The sequence below is a fragment of the Eublepharis macularius genome, chromosome 11 (genome assembly GCF_028583425.1).
Source record: "Eublepharis macularius isolate TG4126 chromosome 11, MPM_Emac_v1.0, whole genome shotgun sequence".
Taxonomy (NCBI): domain Eukaryota; kingdom Metazoa; phylum Chordata; class Lepidosauria; order Squamata; family Eublepharidae; genus Eublepharis; species Eublepharis macularius.
This window is the reverse complement of record NC_072800.1, coordinates 49,997,535-50,017,489: the sequence shown is the minus strand read 5'-3', so window position 1 is coordinate 50,017,489 and position 19,955 is coordinate 49,997,535. Positions and strand designations below refer to the sequence as shown.

The following is a 19,955-nucleotide window of genomic DNA, read 5'->3' as shown; positions in this document are numbered from 1 at the left end:
AATAAGTGCTTCACAACATCAAACTTATAAAATGAAATCATCTGAGACACCAGAATCATCCAGAATCACCTTTCATTGCTTACACTGGAGAAATTACTCTGGAATATATTGCATATCTTTTTTAGTGAAAATAAAATCAAGATGGCACGTTAAAATGCAATAAAATGGCAACAGCTTGCTTTGTGGAAAGTATGAAATATTCTAAAGTTCTAAAAAATAAAATAAAAAGGAAGCAGACACTTCTGCCACAATTCAGAAACGAAACATTTGTTAGTCATCATAGCACTTTGCCTTAAGTAGCTGTTGTTTTACCTGGTTTTATGGAACTGCCTTCAGCAAGCACATCATTCAGCGTGACTGACAAGAGGTGGTACTTTGGCTTCTGCCAACACCAGGTTTTCTTCTTCTTGGTCACCAAGCTCAGGAGCTGGAATTTATCCAGGTCATTCAGTCGTGACACAGGGATCAAGTCTCCTCCACAGTCCACCTCCCTCACAAAATTCTTTGTTGCTTTTGCAAACATCCTTGCGGGGAATGTTGTTTCAGCACCTTGTGGAACAAAAGCAAATTTGAAAGATATAAATATCATGAACAGCAGCACACATAGTTTACATTTTTTTTAATTCAGACACTGATTTGGACAGCTGTCTCTGAAACAACTGTCCACAGCATCCACTGTGTTTTTCAAATCCAAATCAGAGATGTTTATGTTCTTAACAGGACCATTTGTAATGATCTAGGCTCCTCCAGCAGCTCAATTTAGGCATCGCAAGCAAATGGAAGTTTTTTCTTGATAGGCACAGACCTAGCTAACTGCAGGGCTGACATGCTCTCTTCTCTTCCGCTGCACAGGGTGCCAATACTGAAGATGGAAGTCTTTAATAATTCCAGTTGATCATGGCATCTGAACATAAGCATCTTAACAAATGGGAGTTTCTATCTTTCCCAGTATCTTGGATTTTTAATCTTAATTAAATCAGCGTTAACTATCTCTGAAAATAGGAAAGAAAACTCCAGTTTCTTAGGACACTCCCATTTGACTAACTGGACTTAGTTGAAGATGTCCACCTTCAAGCTCAGTGCACTGTATGAGGAAGAAGAAAAAGCAAGCACACAAGCTCAACAACTGCCCAAGTATGTGTTCGACTCTAGAAATGATATGTACTTGTTGCAGAGAAAATTGGAATTCAAGTTGCAGTGTAATTTAGGGTTTTTTTTGTTTTCTTTTCCTCTTAATTTTATAGACATATGTATTGTTAGTGTGTTATGTTTAGAATTGTATGTTTTTTCTTGTTCTCTATGTTTGTTGTTTATTGTGTTGTGGTGTGTAGTTTATAGTTTAAATAAAGAAAAATTTTAACAACTACCCAAGTATGTGTTCAAGCTTCAGTTTGTTTGTGATGTACAGCTTGAGTTCAGGTGAGAAAGGGGCCGTTTTCTCGCAGCCTTATTATAGCACAAAACTAGCGCATCCTATCGCTGTTCTTCCACTAAACCTCGTGAATGTGTCTTCACGTAATAGTCAAGTTCCATTTATTCCACTTAGTGACGCTTATTTAGCGGTTTTTGTGTTGGTGGGAACACCTGGAAACGATTGGGAACGCTTGGAAACACTTCCTTCCCACTTAGCCCATCCCCCTTTTTCTCTTCTGGAACCCTTGGAAGTGATTTTCGTGTCCAAGACCCAGGAGTCCTGCAAGCCTTTGCGGGCTCCCAGTCAAGCCCCCTTAAAAAAAAAAAGGAAAACTGATTGCGCTATTGCGATGTTTCTTTAAACAGGAACCAATAACCGAATACTTTCAGCCATGGTCTAATGTTGCTGTTGATTACTTTCAAGTTATGCACATTTAATGTTTGCTGTTAATTAAAAGCAGCCCAGCGTTTGGTGCCTTTCCTGAATCTTCCACATCAGGCTGCTTTCGTTTGTGTAAAAGGTGCTAGCAGCAGGCTCTGCAGGCGCCAGAGGAAGCCCCCCTGGAAGAGCATCGCTTTGACTGTCTCCCCCCCCCACGCTTCTTCACTTTGCCATATGCCCCCTCCCCTCCCCCTGTCCCCCCCACCCCGTGTGTACGTGCTTTGCTGTAAGGTGGAGAGAGGTAACCATCTTGGAGGTTGCAGGAAGGATGGTGAAGATGACGATGTGGAAGAGATGGAGATGAAACAGAATATGACAGACGTCTCCAAAGTTCAGAGCCCTCTTTCCGACAGGGGAGGGGGGAAGCGAGTCAGAAGGAGTGTGAGGAAGGAAGCCTGGAAATGCTTTCCCAGCCCCCAAAGCCTTGTTTCCCCCCCAAAAGCGAAAGGAGCCGGTCGTGGCAGGCTGCTGCCTTCTGCTCGCCTTTGTGCACTGGGTTCCAGTGTGTACTGGCCCGACAAGTGGCGTGCGCGTGTGTTTGTTTCCCCACCCCACCTTGCCTTTCGCTAATTGCACAAAAACAACTTTACGACCCCAGTGGCTGGGAGGGAACTGGAAGCGGTTTGGTGGAGTTGGGAGCGCGGTAGGAAGGTGCTTCGCTGTTATTGTGATGTTGTGCAAATCTTGAAGCCTTAAAAAAAAGTGAAAGTGGGTGGTAAGGTGCTGTCATCAACTGCGACATGCACACATAGACCACCCACTATTGCGCAATTTCTGCAGAATGTGAACTTCTGAAAGTACAAGGAAACGCAACAAGGCAGAACAAGGCGAGGCAATGCGGGATCGCACATGGCGCAAAACTGGCGGAATATTTGGATGTGTGAAAATGGCCAGGGATTGTTGAGAAAGACCCTTTCATAGCATGTGTCATGGAGCTCAGTGAGAGTGAGGACTCTTCAGGAGAAGAGGGGCCTTGTGTAACCAGCCAAGCCAGCCCTGATGCAGCTGAAGCCGGTAATCAGGAGGAACAGCTGCTGGCAGATCAGAGTCCATGGCCAGCAGCTGAGCCAGAAGCCCAGATACTCGCCAGCTTCAATACCCCCGGTGAAGCCCAGCCACCAATTACCCAAAGTCCACAGGCACCAATGCCCTCCAGCTCTAACACCACAGGTGAAGCACAGCCAAGGACACCCAGATCTCCAGCTTCACCTAGAGACCACCGCAGATGAAAGTGATGTATGGAGCTGCAGGAGCAGTGACAGAGTGCACACCTCCTGGCCAGGCGCCAGCTGCTTGGGGAAAGCGATGGAGACTGAGCACAGGATAGCTCCCAAGCAACTAGCTGCAAGCCCAGCTCATCTATAAAACCCAGCCACAGAAGACCAGGAGGCATGGAAGCAACATGTTGGATTCCTGCTCTGGCTGGGCCACTGCACTGAACCTTGCCTTGCCCTTGTCTTGCTGTGTGACCCTCTGACCGTGCCTCAACCTTGTCTCTGTCTAGCTCTTGCTCTGGCAGGCAACTGACCTTCGGACCTCCTGACCTGGCTTTTGGATTCTGGATTTTGTACTCACTCCTGGCTTGGGACTTGTGCTCTGACCTTGGATCGGACTTGGACTACTCTGCTTGGGCTGGCCCAGCCCCCGACAGCATGCTTCACACATTGCAGTGTCGAACTCTTGCTGTGATAGCATGCTTCATACATTGCAGTGTCGAACTCTTGCTTCCCTCAACAAGGAGACATTACCAAGCCTGCTCTCTCTGACAAATATTATCTGTGCTGTAAAGATTTTGCAAACAAGTTGCTGTATTCACATTTCAAGATATATAGATAAATTGTCCTGGGCAAAACCCAAACCCACACACTCCTTCTGTGCACAAATGGAAAGCACTTCTGCTAAAACACAGACAGTGGGGCAAAATTTCTTACTTTGCACCCCTAGTGCTTGATAAGAGTTCTGTTCTATAAGACTGGGAAATACTTTTACATGGAATGAGGGTGGGGACTGCCCCTTTAAGGGGAGAGCTTAAAAATTTCAATCATATGTTTATACCTAAGAAGTACGCTGTCAAGCAACACTCTCATCTTGTATTTGTTTGGCCAGAGTTCTATGTAACACACAAAAACTGTGCCACTGCTAATCCATTAGTCTTAGACTGAAGTTTACGGGATGTATCTAACCTTTTTCATGTGGACCTCACTGTACTCTTATTATACCCCCATCCTGGAATGCTTCTGTCCACAAAGGTTCCATGACCTGGTACAGCTTTTTTGGTAGTCCATGACCTTCACCAACAACACAAGTAATCACCAGAGATTTCCAAGACACAGGCTACATTTTGAATGGAAGTTTGGAAAGCAAAGGAAGAGAATAAGGGAAGGAGTAAAGCAGGCAGGATCCAACCTATTGCTCTTTTGTCTTTTTTGTGGCTGTAAGAAATGTGCAGTGAAGCAGACAAAGCAAAATTGCTAAAGATAGGTTGTCAATTTTGTTGAAAACACAAGTTTCAGATAAGGTGATGCTATTTACTGGGGAAAATGGAGGAGAGGGAAGCAACCCTACAGAAATATATTATGAAAAAAACCTGCTTTCTAAATGATGTTTCATATGCAGCTTCAAATTCCTAAGTAGGAAATAACATATCTTTCATACTGTGTCAGTAAAAATAGCAGCACATATGCATACATCATTGCTTTCCCCTCTAAAGGCACATGCAATAAGTGGGAAAGGATTGGGTCCCACACATTTAAAGACAAGAAGTGGCATTTTACTTTGTGTTGGCCCCCAAATACACTCCTCCATATAACAAAAAGACCTGAAAAGCAGATGAAAAGAGCAAGTGGAAGAACAACCCATATGGGAGAAATGTTTTGCAAAATGTTATGAAATGAAGAGAAGTAGGGCAAGACATGAAAGCTCTGGACAACATTAGGTTCAGGACTGTATTTCCGATCAGCAGAAAATATTACATTGCTTATAAGTTTGAATTTTGTTAAAACATCTGAAAAAATCCTATGTCATATGTTCTTTTCTTTTTTTTAAGGAAAGGATATAAATTATATGTAGGCAGTATCTTGCACGGTCAGGTGGTCAACTACATATATTAGCATGTGTGCTCATTTTATTTTTTCTGTATAGAATCCTGATTGTTTCATACAATCATAGTCTGAACATGGAATTAAAACTGAGTTAACTATAACCGACAACAATGTGGCATGTTTAGGAAGAACAGAGTTAAAACAAGATTTGAAGATTATTCAAATCTTAAAGTAGAACAGATTCATTCTTTCCCTGGCAGTAAATACCACACCAATCCTAGTGAAGACAAGTGTTGTGTATGACAGTCAGGGTCAAACATGATGTAATTTTTTTCCTATTGACTCCCCCCCCCCCCACTCCCTACTTTGCAAATGCAGCTACCATGGCTGTTTTTTCAAGGAGGAAAACAGTACTGAAGGGGGGGACTTTTAACCTTTTTTCTTTTGTCATTTTCTCACTGAAAAAGCTTTCTTGAGTTGTTTTTACCTCCCCTGGGAGGATAAAAAATTACAGACACTCATATTTTTACATAGTGATGTTACAAACAGCTTGGGGGGGGGGCTATATTTTTCAGCAAGAAAATGCTGAAAGGGTTAAAAACTTTCCTCCCCATTCTGTTCTCCTTGAAAAAGCAGCTTCTGTGGCTGCATTAGCAAAAGAAAAAAAATATTTTAAAATGAACATGCTCACACACAAAATAATATGCAGTTTGCCCTTCAGATCAACCTTGACACTTCAATTACATAGGTATAAATGTGGTTATATTAAACATACAGAATATCGAGGAGGGCAGGATTTACTCAGGGTGGCAGAACTGCAAATGTCAACTAATTATCACTCTTTATTTTCTTATAATAGAAATTACATCAGAGTTAGCTCACACACAGAGTGTTTGGGAGTTCTCCCTGTGGATACTGTTGAAGGATAAGGAGAAGATAACAGTAGGTTATATTAGGTTTGTCATTAACATGTTGCTTGGTTGGCATTGGCAACTAGAAATAGACCGCAGGCTAGTAAGTGGTGACTCAGCGAGTCCCCTAACGTAGTAGCAGATTCTCCACCCCTCTAAAAATAAATAAATAAATAAACTGGTCACAGTTTGGCAGTGACATAATTCATCACTTCTCATGCCAGAAGCTCCAGCTGTGTTTTGCAAACACCTCTTCAGTTCATATCCCTTTGGGGCCGAATCAAGACCCAATAAATTAAGGTAATGACTCAGACTCAGCTCTCACTGAGGTGACAAGCCTGGACTGCATGGTACAGCTCGCAGGGCTGAATCGTCACCCCCCATTCTCTCTTTCTCTCTCACACACATATATAAAATCCCTCCACACAGAAAACTGGCAAGTCAGGGATCCAAAGCCAATTTAATATAAAAAAACCTATACTCAAATAAAGCCCCCGTTATCATTTTCTCCTGATCCAGGCAAAGAAACAGATTTCAACACTGGGATCATATTTTTGGGAGCATATTCTGTATGTCCACAACTCCCCCTTACTGAACTGAAGATGAAGGCCCAGCAGACAGGCAGCACTTTCCCACCCCCACCCCCCACCCCCGAGCCTGGGAGTTCTATATGACTGGAATGTTTCCACACTGTCAGTGCAATCCTATATGGAGTTACTTCATTCTAAACCCATTGGATCAATGGAGTCTAGATTGAAATAGCTCTGCTTAGGAATATACTGGGTATATGGCTTTTGTTTTTTTAAACTTTCTTTTTGGATTTTGCCTTGGACGACCATGGCCCCCTACATCTATTGCAGTATTTCTATTTCACATACTATTGTAGCATCCCTGTTTTACATACTGAGGCTGTTTCTAGGGCCAGCCCATAGCTTTTGGGCACCCTAGAATTTGGGTGCCCAAGCCACCACCACCCGCCCCATCATGGAGAAGCAAGAAGATGGCACTTGCCCTCCTCCTCATGGCAGCGGCATGGTGCCCATCATCATTGCCCTGCAAGCAGTGGCAAGGTGCAGAGGAGATGAGGTAGTGCCACCCTCCTCCCCATGTGGCAATGAGACAAGGTGTAGAGGTAGCACCTGTTCTCCTTGCACAGAAAAGTAAGGTGTGGAGGTTATGAGGTAAGGCAACACCTGCCCTCTTTGCTACTCTAGGGAGGTGAGGCAGTGAAGGAAAGAGGAGCTGGGCAGGAGGCCGAGCCAGATGCCACTTCATTAGTGGTGGACGGTACAGTCAAGTTGTACCACAAGACATCATGGAGTTTTCAAAGCAAGAGATGAGCAGAAGTAATTTGCCAAAGCCTGCAGAGATGCTAGATTTGGTGGTTTCCCATCCAAATACTAAACCGAGGTCACCTCTGCTTAGCTTCTGAGATCTGACAAGATCAGGCTAGCCTGGGACATCCAGGTCAGGGCAATTCATTAGATGCATAAAATATTACAATCAACTGATACAGGTTATGCACACACAAAACTGCAAACAGCAGAAGTATGGTGGGAAGGAAGAATTGTTACAAAGAAGGGCTCCAAGTGCTTGTTGTTTCCCAGGACAAGATCTGTGACATTATATTGCAGAGAACAAATGAAAAAAGACACAGAAAAGACATTCCACCTGTTGATGAATTAATGAAGTAGGAATAATACAAAAAGGGTACATAGACTTGTAAGATGATACAGTCGCTTTCTGTACTAAGCTTAAAGATTTCAAATTTATACAAAGTGTACTTTTAGTATACAAAGTATACTTTTAGTACTTTGAGAGAATGAAGAAAATAAGTGTGAAAAGTACTATCATGTGTATTTGTGTGCATATCAGAACACAGGAGAGCAAGCAATTACAATGGGATTATGTCTTCTAGAACCATTGGATGAGCACAAGCAGCTACCAACATATTGTGCTGTACATATTGGACAACAGGCTAAAGTTTTTAGGTTTTTACAGTTAAGACAAAGAAATATGCCAGTGTTTATAAAATTATACACTAGAAAAAGTGGACAGATTTATTTTGCCACATCTGGTAATGCTAGAATTCAGAGTCACCCAACAAAAGGAAGTTTAGACCTACAAAAGAAAGTTCACACTGCATAGAGATCACTGCTGCAAGATGTGGTGACTGCTAATAGCATCGAAGCCACTTAAAAACAAATCCATGGAGAGCAGATCCGTGGCTGTTAAGAGCAGAACTGAACCTCCATATTCAGAGGCAATATACCTCTGAATACCAGCTGGGAGCGGAGCAAACAATAGGGCCGCTGGATTACTGCAGATGCGCCTTGTTTGGAGGCTTCCACCTGGCTGACCACTCCGGGAAACAAGATGCTGGGCTCGATCTTACGCTCGCAAGCGGAACAGAACCAAGAGAGATCAAGACCGGGTTCTAACCGGCACTCTGCTCTGAAACTCACTGGTGCCCTTGGACCGTCCTAACTCTGCCACACACAGGGTCCTGAGCGGAGGGGGACCATTCCCAACGCCTTGTGCACCTTGAGGCGATAGAACTGGAGAAAGAGAGGCGTGCACGACGCTGCTTCTTTATGTACAGCATGACCAAGTAGAAGATGGGGGGGGGGCAGATACCTGCGACAGCCCGCCTGGGAAATGGGCGCCCCAGAGCTGCGAGATGCTGCTCCGGCCTGGGACATACACAGAGCTCCGAAAGGCTGCACTGGAAACAAAGCAAGAGACAAGAAAGGAGGAGGAGAAAGCGCGTCGCCCGAGGTGCTGAGGCGGCTGCCGAGTCCGACACCTCTAAGGAAACGGGAGCGCCGCCTGCGCCCCCCCTTTACTCACATTCCCAGGGTGGCTGTAGCCCTCGTCAGGCCTCCCCTCGCCTCCTCACGGGCGCTCCGGGGCTCTAGGACCGCAACCCATTGCCGGCGCCCGCCCATCACTCCGGGCGCCACGCCCCTCCTCCGGCCGCCCCTTTTCCAGGCCTCTTCTCTTGCTCCTCGCGCCGCTGACTCGTGAGGAGGCGGAGTGCACTGCGGTCCACGGGGCGTGGGGCGAGAAGAAAAAAAGAGCCTTTTATGTTGACTCTCATTTAACACGTGTTTGCGCGTAGTCCAAGGCTTCAGCGTGCGCTTGAGCGCGGAGATCATTTGAACTCATTTTACCTTTGTTGTAGCCTGAGATATGGGCGGGAGGTTTGGCCACGGGGGGCAGCAGAGCTCTTACGGTGCCGTTTTCAAGACAGCCGCTCCAGTGATGGTTTCACGTGTTTTCTAGTGCAAGCATATTCGCTTTGATTCAAAAGTGAGATACTTAGGTCAACCGGGCTTGCAGGTAAATTTTCGTGGGTGCCATCCTGTGCACGTTTTCTTGGAAATAAAGCCTGCTGAACGCAGCGAGACTCACTGCTGCGTAAACGTGCCTCCAGTTACTCTATTAGATAAATGGATGCTGTCAGCTAAAATGGATTCGTCAGAAACAGCCTACGTGATTGAAGACGTATGTTTGGGGCAGTGTTGCAATGGTGGTGTCTGTGTGATGTTTTATCGTGACACTAAAGACTGAGTCGACGATAGCTTTACAACAGCTCTTGTTATCTATCACCGATCTTAGATTCAGGTTGGCCTTCAATAGAAGAGGAAGATTCGAGTCCAGCTCGTTAGGAACCAACTAGATTGCCAGGGTATGAGATTTCTCAAATCAAGAAGAAGAAGAGTTTGAAATGTTGCTTATCAACGATCTTGTTATCTGTCAACCTCGCCTCCTTGGAAACATGGAGAGATAATAATGCATGGAGGCTTGTAAAACTCATTCCCCCCTCCCCCGTACAATATTAAATTGGCACTGGCTTCTCCCTCTGTGATCCAAGGCCAATTGCTTTGTTCATTGGATGTTTTATGCTGTATGCCTGCATTACTTTTTATTCTGTAATCCACTTTGAGCCTTAGCCAGGGAGGCAGGCTATAAATAAATAACCACAGTTGCCTACATTGATTAACATAGATTCATATTCTTTTTCCATCCCAGATACACACCTAGAGATAACAGCAGTGGGCTACATTGCAAGGTTGTTGTAAAACACTCTGCCCTCCCTCCAGGCAATATGCAACAAAAAGCAGGGGGGTTATTTTTCACCTCTTCCTACATTTGTCATACATCTTACCTGAGTAGGAGGGGGGATTTTTTTCTATGACCAGATGTCATAGAACAAAAAATTTCCAAAATAACCAAAGTCCTATCTCTAGCCAAAAGAACTGTCAGTCTACTACATAAGTACCTCTCTGGACAAGGAAGTTGTGCAGGGTCCAACAGAAGCGTGTTTTTTTTAATGAGCAAATGATCACTGGGCCCATTAAAGTTTGGAACGCTGGTCTTTGAGTTAGAGAATTAGTTCTGTACACAGTTAGGAAGGAAGAATCCCCCTTTAATTACCCCAAAAGGCTTTGCTGTGTAGCATGGGACTTGCCTGACAAAAGTCACGTAGGACAGAATCTCTAGTAGAGAGGAGAACTGGGTGAGATTGAGTGGAGAAGCAGGCTGCATTCCACTAGGGTTGCCAGCTCTGAGTTAGGAAATTCACGAAGATTTGGGGGTGGAGTTTGGGAAAGGGGGGTGGGAAGGGGGAACTCAACTGGATAAATGCCATTGAGTCTACTTTCCAAAGTAGCTATTTTCACCAGGGGAATGGACCTCTGTTGCTGGGAGATCAGTTGTAATTCTGGGAGATCTCCAGCCACCACTGGGAAGCTGGCAACCCTGATTGTTTTTACGAAGCAATTTTTTTTAAAAAACAAAAATCTATTTTGCTCTATTGTAAGTTATATTAGCGTTAAAGCCTTTAATCACAGCAAAAGGTTTCATGTTTCTTGGATTCATCTGTTCAAATGAGTTTGCAGAGAAATGAAGGGCAGGTTGCCATCCTCTTGCCATCTGTGGATACGGAACTTGTGATTTTACTTATTCGTGATCTGTGATTTGATCACATGGCAGAGTGTCCAGCCTATTTTTACTCCCCCCCCCCCCCCACATACCATCATAGCAGTTATTAACTGATTAAATTTTGCAGGCTTTTAAAAAAAATTGCTACTGGAAGGCAGTAGACCCCTGCCTCCTAGTGTTTATGGATCTTGTTTTTTATGTTGATCCTGGGAACAGATCATCATTTGTGGGCCTACTGTAGTTGTAATCACGTTAACTTAACAATAAGTATTTTTTAAAAATCACTGGTATATTTTTGCAAGAAAGCAATGAGTTGCCTGGACTCTGAGATGGTTCCTGATGCGTTTGTGTTAGGGATCCTCTTATCACACTACTAGTTGACTGTTATTTCCAAATCTTTGAAAAACTCTCGAGCCCAAACAATTCAGTCCTGTTTGCCAGCATGGTGTAGTGGTTCAGACTGTTGGACTAGGATAAGATCTAAGAGACTCGGGTTCAAATACTCCCACGCTGCCATGGAAGCTTGCTGGGTGACCTTGGGCCTATCACACACTCTTAGCCTAACCTATCTCACAGCTGGTTGTGAGGATAAAATAGAGGACAAGAGAACAATGTAAGACTCTTTAGGTCCCCATTGTATAGGAAGGTGGTGACACAGACCCTTGTCTGATAATAGAATATTGATTGAACAAAAGGGAACCAGGTTTAACAAGTGCTTCATTTTCATGTCAGGTTCTGCCACGGGTGCCAACCTGTGAGATGCCGGCCGGCCTGACCTCCACCTTAAATGACCTTCAGGGAATATGTGAGATCCCGCTCTGTGGAAGGAGGGGGGGTATACCTCACCCTCACACCCTCTCAGTCCACTCGCAGGTCCCTCAACCTGACCTTGTCCCTCCCAACCAGCCAGCCAGCCAAGCCTCCTTTGATTCGAGCTTCCAGTAGCCTCAGCTGGTCTCTATTACCCCCTTCCTCCCTGTTTGCAGCTCGGCCCTGTGCTGCTTCTGCTGTCCTGCCAGTACAGTAGCTGTCTGGCTGGCTGTCCCTATTTCTTGTGCCTTTTCCCTCTGCCCTGGCCCCCTCCTGGCTGTCCTTACTTCCCCTGTCAGGCCTCTTAGCCTCCCATTGGAGGGTGGAGCTGGTTGACTTCCACCTGCTCCTTCTGACCGTCTGGTGCTTGGGTGCTTCTTTCTCTCCCTTGGGTGCTGGCAGCTTCTGGCCCTGGGGGGGGGTGTCAGTTGGGGTGGCTGGGCAGCTGCCTTCTGGCTGTCTCCTGTCCCCTTTTCCTGGCAAGTCCGGGGGCTGAGCCACAGACTCTGGACACACACGCCCCATTGGCTTTGACTCATGGGGGTTGGGGTCCTCCTCAAACATTCACAACATGAGCTCTGCATCGACGTGGCTGGCTCCCCTGTGGTACTTGATGTCGAATTGGTACAGGAGGAGGGAGAGGTACCAGCACAGGACCCTGGGGTTATGCTCCTTCATGCAGTACATCCCTTTTAAGTTCTGTGCTTTTGAGGACAGAGTTGTACTTGAAAGTAGACAGACGTTATAATCCTAAACACAATTACTCCAGTCTAAGCCCATTGAAATCAGAAGACTTAGACTGGAGTAACTCTGCTTAGGACTACACTGAAAGAGGCTCTTTTGTTTCCACATTTATTTTAAAAGTAATGCTACCCCTGCTGTAACTGCCCCTCTGGGACAGTGAGATATAAATGAAGTAAATAAATAAAATAAATTATGCACAGCCTCACAAATACACAACCCAATTGATTTCATTCCAGAAGCACACAACCAAGTTAAGTGACAGATAAAAAGATGATGTATATAGAGAAATCATGCCAATGGAATACAATATAATGATTCTTTGAGATTAAAATTAGTAGAGAGGTGGCTCCACAAAATCTATGCAGTAAGATATCTAGAATTATACCTAAAAGTCTCTCAACATCAGTTAAGATTTCAACCACCAGGTGTCAGAATTTCAAGAACACATGCAAAACTTAGAAGTCGGTTCCAAAATGAGCCAAAAAATCTTTCCTAAATACCAAGAATGGAAAACTTTGCTTTCTCCAAAATCCCAGACATTAAAAACAAGATTTCTAGTATGTGATATAGCATCTGAATGTTATTCAAACCACTTCAAGTGGAATCTTGTATTTGGAGAAGCAAAATGGAAACATAAAATATATGAATCCACATAAGTTCGAATATTCAGGAGCACTATACTATGTAAAATAGATCAGACTGGTACAGGGTTACTTGGGGAAACAAGGGATATTCAGCTAATTGGAAAGAGGGAACATTTCTCTTATTTAAATGAATGAGAACACACCAAAGCATACGTTTGTATAGCTTATTCATTCATCCTATTATTCTGCAGGAGATATTCCTTGTGTCTTTTTTATTGTGCTGCACAAAGGTATACTGTACATAGGTATACTTTCCCTGGCAATCCTGCTGTCATTAGATCTTAGAGGCTAAGCAGGGTTGGCCCTGGTTAGTAATTGGATGGGAGATCTTCACAGAAGACCAGAGTTGCAGAGGCAGGCAATGGAAAATCATCTCTGTTAGGCCCTTTTCTAGAAAATCCCAGCAGGGCATCGCCTTAAGTCAGCTATGACTTGACAGCACTTTTTCTCCACCACCACATTGGTATTCTTAAAGAGAAAAAGCAGCTACCTCTATAACCTAAGTGATTACTCAATGCAAATGATGTGTATTAAAACACATATTCATCTCTTATATCTTAGGTGTCATAATAAACATGAATTTAGGGTAAAGATGTGAATAATATTCTTATGTGCCTTGAAAGATTTGTCTCAGGAGCACTTTGCAAAGGTCCATCTGGCTGAATTCTTGTTTTATTAAAGACCAGCTGGCTTCTGTTTTGTTTAAGAGCCTCAACCCTTAGGGCTTCATCATAAATAAAACACCATCCGATAAAGCTTGAAAACATCATTTTTATGCAGCTGTTATATCAAGCAACTTTACTTTCATTTTAAATATTTTACTTTGGACAATGAAGCATCAAATACACCTGTATGTTGTTTTTCCAAGTTTTCTGTCATTTAAAGACCACACTGTTTTTCAGCTAAATAGCGGCTTCCTAGCAAGTGGAACTCTAGAAAATGTGTTTGTTAACTAAAGTTCTCACTGATTTGAGATTACTTGTAAATAGAGATGGGCACGAACTGCATTATGAATTTCAAAAACCCACGAAAATGGCGATTGCGCGATCGCGATCCGGCGGTTCGTTATCAGCCATGGCCAACGAACCAGCGGTCGGTAAAAGCCTGGTTCGGTGCGTTTGGCTGCAGTTCGGGAAGCCAAATACTTAGGCGCCAGCAATCAATTCCCCTGGCAACGGAGCTGGGGGAATGCCTGAACTCTGTCTGCGCTCCTTCTGTCGCCCTGGAAACCTGAATGGAAGCCCAGCTTACCTTGATCGGCAGGTCTTCCTTCCAACCACAGAACTGCAAAGAGGTTACAAGTTGGGAGAAGACACCCAGGGGAGGAAGGGGGAAGGGGGTGTCCTGTAGCCACGGGCACTCCAATCTCATCCCTGCAAAACCTTATAGGCAGCTCTGATGGCCAAACACAGACCTCCTGTGTTGCTCAATGGGACCTGTGCTTATACATAGCCGTGGGCTCCCAGGCTGGCTTTTACTTTCAGCGAGAAGTGGCGTGGGACAGAGCTCTTGCTTGCCACTTGCTAGCCTTTGGAGAGAGAGACTAATTCAGGTTGGTTTGGGGGGATAGGGATCTATCTCCTCTGGTTCCAGGGCTGCTGCCTGGCTCTGGGGCCAAGCTCAGTAGGCACCTCGGCTGAGGGCTCACACTGATTAATCAGTGCCTGATCTGTTCAGGTCTGTGGGAGTGGTGGGCTAGGGCTCTAGTTCCTCCTTCCCTCTGGTGCCATGGCTGCTGCCAGTCCCTGGGGCCAAGCTCGGTGGGTACCTTGGCTGAGGGCTCACAATAGTGCCTGATCTGTTCAGGTCTGTGGGAGTGGTGGGCTAGGGCTCTAGTCCCTCCCTCCCTCTGGTGCCATGGCTGCTGCCAATCCCTGGGGCCAAGCTTGGTGGGTACCTCAGCTGAGGGCTCACATTAGTGTCTGATCTGTTCACGTCTGTGGGAGTGGTGGGCTAGGTGTCTAGTCCCTCCCTTCCTCTGGTGCCAGGGCTGCTGCCAGACCCTGGGGCCAAGCTCAGTGGGCACCTCAGCTGAGGGTTCACAGTGTCATCTCCGTTCTTCTTCTCAATTGTTGTTTGCTGGCACAATGAGGCTTCGGGTGGGGGACAAGAGTGGTTGTGGGGGGAAGTGCAGAGATTGTCCTGGTTGCAGCATGGGAAACAGTGCTGTGCAGGTCTCTGGAGCAGCAGAGACTCCCGCTCCCCCAAAATCACCAGTTGCGGCTGTGGAGGAGGCCAAAGAGCTCTTGCTGGCAGCGGAAGAGGAACTCCTGAAAATTTGGGGGGAGGAGGAGGCCAAGGGATCCTTGGAGGAACGGTTGGGGTTTGAGGAAACATCCAGCCCATCCCCATCCCAAACTACCGGTGATGCTGTCCCTGCCTGCAGTCCACCCATTACTCTGTCTTCCATTGCCAGCTCCATGGCACATCCAGCAGCAACCCTTTGTCCTCCCTCCCCTGGAACCATTAGTGGGCCACGGTTCAACCTCAATGTTTGAAGGCACTTTCGGTCCCTTCCTACTGACCCTCGTGTGGTGCGGTGTGGTGTGTGTGAGGGCCTGGTGCGCAGGGGCAATGACCTGAAGCACCTGTCATAGATGGCCCTGACTCAGCACCTGAAGAGGCACCACCCAACCCTGGGGTCTCCGTCTTCGGCCAGCATAACATCAGTCGGGGGGAGACCGAGGGCCACCAGCTCGTCTGATCCAAGATTGGTGGGGGGGTCTCCGGAATGCACCCCGAGCAAGAAGCCTTGCCTCAAGGGTGCAGCTGGTGGGAGCGGAAGGGTCAGGCAGGCCGCCTGGGGGGAAGTTGTTCCATCGGGGTCGGGGGTGGCTCCGCTGAAAAGGGTGAGGTCAAGGGCTCAGGAGGCGGGCGTTTGTGTAGTGGCTCAGACGATTGCCCTGCAAGGCTTCCCCCTATCGGTCGTGGAGGGCATGGGCTTCCAACTGCTGCTCCAGACCTTTGCCCCATGGTTCTCCATGCCGTCACGGTGCACTGTTGGGCATTAAGTCATGCCCGCCCTGTACAAGGCAGTGTGAGACATGGTGTGCAGAGACCTGTCAGCCGCCCAAGGCAGAACAGTGCACTTCACGGCTGACCTGTGGAGCGGCTGCCATCACGGGTACCTTGCCATCACCACCCACTGGTGGCAACCAGAGGACCTCCGCTTCCCCAGGCCAAGATCTGGCAGCTGTAAAAAGGTGCCCAGCTTGACACCGGGCTACAGGGCAGTTCTTTTTCAGGCCCAGGGGATGGACGAGGTCCACACCGGGAAGAACATCACCACCACCATCAAGGCAGCTCTGAGGGGGTGGATGTCCGAGGTGGAAGGGTTTGTCCGTGACTTCATGGTCACGGACGCGGGAGCCAACATGTTGGCAGCCCTGAAATAGGCATCCCTCCTGGGCCTGGTGTGCATGGCGCACAAGCTGCACCTCGTAATGCAGGACGTGCTCGGGCTGGGGAGCAAGCCGAGGGACAGCTGGGACAAGGAAACCTTGCAGACGCGCAGTCTGCTGGACAGCTGCTGTTGCATCACTTCCCACTTCTCCCGCAGCATAAACTCTTCCCGCGAGCTGTTCCAGAGGCAGGGGGAGGCAGGGGACCCCGAGCACCAACTCTTCCAGGACCTGCCCATCCACTGGGACTCCACCTACAACATGATATGTCATCTGGTGGAGCAGAAGGGCGCATTGGAAGACATCCTGTCCTCTTCAGATGTGCTGAGGAGGGGAGAGGAGTTGAGCATCAGCTGGAGAGTCCTTGCCCAGATGTCCCAGATCCTGAAACCCTTCAAGGATACCACTGAGCTCTTGTGCTCCTACCAGGCCAGCCTGGGTCAGGTCCTCCCTCTGATCCATGGCCTAGACCAATTTCTGGCCCCGGAGCTCCAGCAAGGGCAAGAGCTGCTCCCCAGGGTCCGGGACTTTGTCCGGAGGATCCAGGCCTTCATCGCTGAATGCTTGCATCCTCTACACTGTGAGGCTCTGTACCAACTGGCCTCCCTCTGTGACCTCTGCATCAAGGGCAGCATCGCCACATAGGCGGGTCCGATGCAGCACTGGAAAAAGGAGCTCTGCAGAGCGGTGCTCCGTTTCCAGAGACAGAGGGCAGGAGAGAAGGAACTGGGCAGTGGCGAGGGGCAGGTGGTGAAGGGGGAGGGGGAGGGGGAGGAGGGGGGAAGAGAGCCACACCAGGGAAGAGCCACCCCAACGGACACATTCGATCCCTGGGCCTCGTCGGTGGACTGCGTGGTTGGCCGCTGCATGGCAGGCGCGTCCCTCTCAGTGGAGGACTTGGTGGGGGCCATGGTGCACGAATACCTTTCTGAGCCCACCAAGCCCCCCCATGCCAACCTGTTGCAGTATTGGGTGAGGAAATCTGACCAATGGCCAGACCTGTCCATCGTGGCAAACAAACATCCTGTCCTGCCCTCCCACCAGTGTGCAGAGCGAGCGGGTGTTCTCCCACCTGGGAGACCTCCTCCGTCCCCGCCGCGCACGTCTGCACCTGGACCTGGTGGACAGCTCGTCCACAGCAGGCTCAAGCCTCCCTCAGTTCTGAGGGCTGCTTCCATGGCTGGTGACCCTTTGCCCTCCTCTCCCTGTCAAGTTCCTGTTCCCTCTTCACACCTCTCCCTCTCCAGATCTGCTCAGATGCCTCCCAACCTGTTCTTTCTTTCCCATCCCGTCCTTTCCACGAAGGCAGGAAGGTGTGGTGCTGCCAGCTGATGCGGCTTTTGGGCACGAGGAACAGCTCTGCTGCTGTTGCCGATGTTAGAGTGGCAATGTATGGTACCCCCCCTTCCATGGCACCTGGTATCCCCACTGAGCAGGGGGGAATGGGTCCCTCCCACTCTTTCCATGAAGGCAGGAAGTTGGGTGCTGTCTGCTGCCACCGCTTTGACCCCGAGGGGCAGCTCAGAAGCTTTTACTGAGCTTGACAGGTTTGAGCTGCATGGTGCACCCCTATCCATGTGTACCTGCTGTCCTCTCTGTGCATGGGGGGAATGGGACCCACGACCAGTCACATGTCCTTTCTGCGAAGGCAGGAAGGTGGTTGAGGTCTGCTGCTACTGCTTTTGGGCATGAGGGGCAGCTCAGGAGCTGTTGCTGGTGTTAGTGTGGTGCTACACAGTACCCCCCCCTTCTGTGGTCACCTGCTGTCCCCTCTGAGCAGGGGGGAATGGGTCCCTGGCCCTCACACCCTTTCCGTGAAGGCTGGATGGTGGGTGCTGTATGATGCTTCAGCTTTGGGCCACAAGAGACAGATCAACTACTGTTGCACATAAGATTGTACGTCACAGTGGCCCCTGCCAACAGCAGTGGCTGTCCCCTCTGGGCAGGGGTGAGTGGGTAATGCCGCTATGACCAGTCATATCCTTTCCGCAAAGGCAGGAAGGTGTGGTGCTGCGAGCTGATGCTGCTTTCTGCCATGAGGAGCAGCTCTGCTGCTGTTGCTGGTGTTAGCATGGCACCGCCTGGTACCCCCCCTTTCCATGGGCACCTGCTGCCCCCTCTGAGCAGGGGGGAATGGGTCCCTCGCCCTCACACCCTTTCTGTGAAGGCTGGATGGTGGATGCTGTATGATGCTTCGGCTTTGGGCCACAAGGGACAGATCAACTGCTGTTGCGCATAAAATTGCACGTCACGGTGGCCCCTGCCAACAGCAGCGGCTGTCTCCTCTGGGCAGGGGTGAATGGGTAATGCCACCATGACCAGTCACATCCTTTCCGCAAAGGCAGGAAGATGAGTGATGCTGGTGACAGCCTCCACTGTGACACAGGGGGAGCGGACAAGCCTCTGCCACAACAGTCTGCACACTCCTTCAGGGTGGATGTGGGATCCCTCCGTCCCGGTCCTGCTGCGCAATGTGGCCAGGAAGCCTTGGGCTTGGCTCTCCTCTCCCACACAAGTACATGGTCCCTCTTCTCACCTCACCCTCTGCGGAACACTCAGTTCCCTCCCAATGACCTCTCTGGTCCTGTCCTATTCCATCCTTTCCGCAAAGGCAAGAAGGTGGTTGATGCTGGCTGCTGCCACAGAGTTCCTCAGTGGGATCCTCGGAGGAGGCCTTGCGGCTGTTAGGATCTTCTAACTTCACAGACCCTCTTTCAACCTGTCCCTCTCTGGAGCACTCCAACCCCTCCAAATGACATCTCATCTCCTTCCCGTCCTTCCATGGGGGGTGCTGCCGGCGAGCGGCCAGACCCCCTGCCCCCTAAAGGGGTGGTGGTTTGTTGCTGGTTCCCCATGGCCGCCAGGCCCGGCGGCCGCCATCATCACCCTTCTTCCAGCCTGCACCGGGAATACCAGTGTGCTCCACTTTAGACTGGTGGTTGCAGGGGGATCTTCCCACTCACCCCCACATGACAGGTCCTCTCCCTCCCAACCTTTCTAGCAAGGCAGGAAGGTGGGTACTGTCGGCTGCCACCACAGAGTAGCTCAGTGGGAGCTTCAGAGGAGGCCTCGCGGCTGTTGGTGGATCTTCCCACTTCCCCTCCAAATGACATCTCCTCTCCCTCCCGTCCTTTCCGGCAAGGCAGGAAGGTGTGTGCTGTCGGCTGCTGCCACACTGTTCCTCAGTGGGACTCTCGGGTGAGGACCCTTGCTTGCTGGGGGGGTCAGGCCCCCGTTCGAATGACATGTCCTCTCCCACCCACGCCGGGAATACCAGCGTGCTCCTCTTTGGCCTGGTGGGCGGGCACATGGGGGGTGCCACGGGTGAGCGGCCAGACCCCCCGCCCCCTAAAGGGGAGGTGGCTCATTGCTGCCTCCCCGTAGCCGTTAGGCCCGGCGGCCGCCGTCAACACCCACCTTCTGTACACTGGGCCAACGTCAACCGGTGGCTCTAATTGTGTCAAGTGGGAGTTTCTTGGGGGCCTTGGATTGGAGAGGGTATAACTCCAAGGTCCCTTTTGCAATCTTGTCCAAACAAAGTTGTTGCTTGGCAAAGAATTGGCAAGAGGAGATATGATTAAGCTAAATGACATCCTGAAAAC

At 48.6% G+C, this 19,955-nt stretch overlaps 1 protein-coding gene across 2 annotated transcripts in view; it reads right to left on the bottom strand.

The window, feature by feature from the left end:
- The window catches only part of GSDME (gasdermin E), a 29,215-nt gene extending 20,472 nt beyond the window's left edge, over nt 1-8,743 (bottom strand). Inside the window, exons 1-2 of one of the 2 annotated variants that reach the window (XM_054990759.1) lie at nt 8,658-8,743; nt 313-549 (exon numbers count right to left, since the gene is read on the bottom strand). In XM_054990759.1, the coding sequence (XP_054846734.1) occupies nt 313-523 (211 nt within the window). In that variant the 5' untranslated portion in view covers nt 524-549; nt 8,658-8,743. Of the gene's footprint in view, nt 1-312; nt 550-8,444; nt 8,515-8,657 lie in introns of those variants that run through there. The other variant, XM_054990760.1, reaches the window with a different exon arrangement.
- Between the last annotated feature and the right edge of the window lie 11,212 nt (nt 8,744-19,955).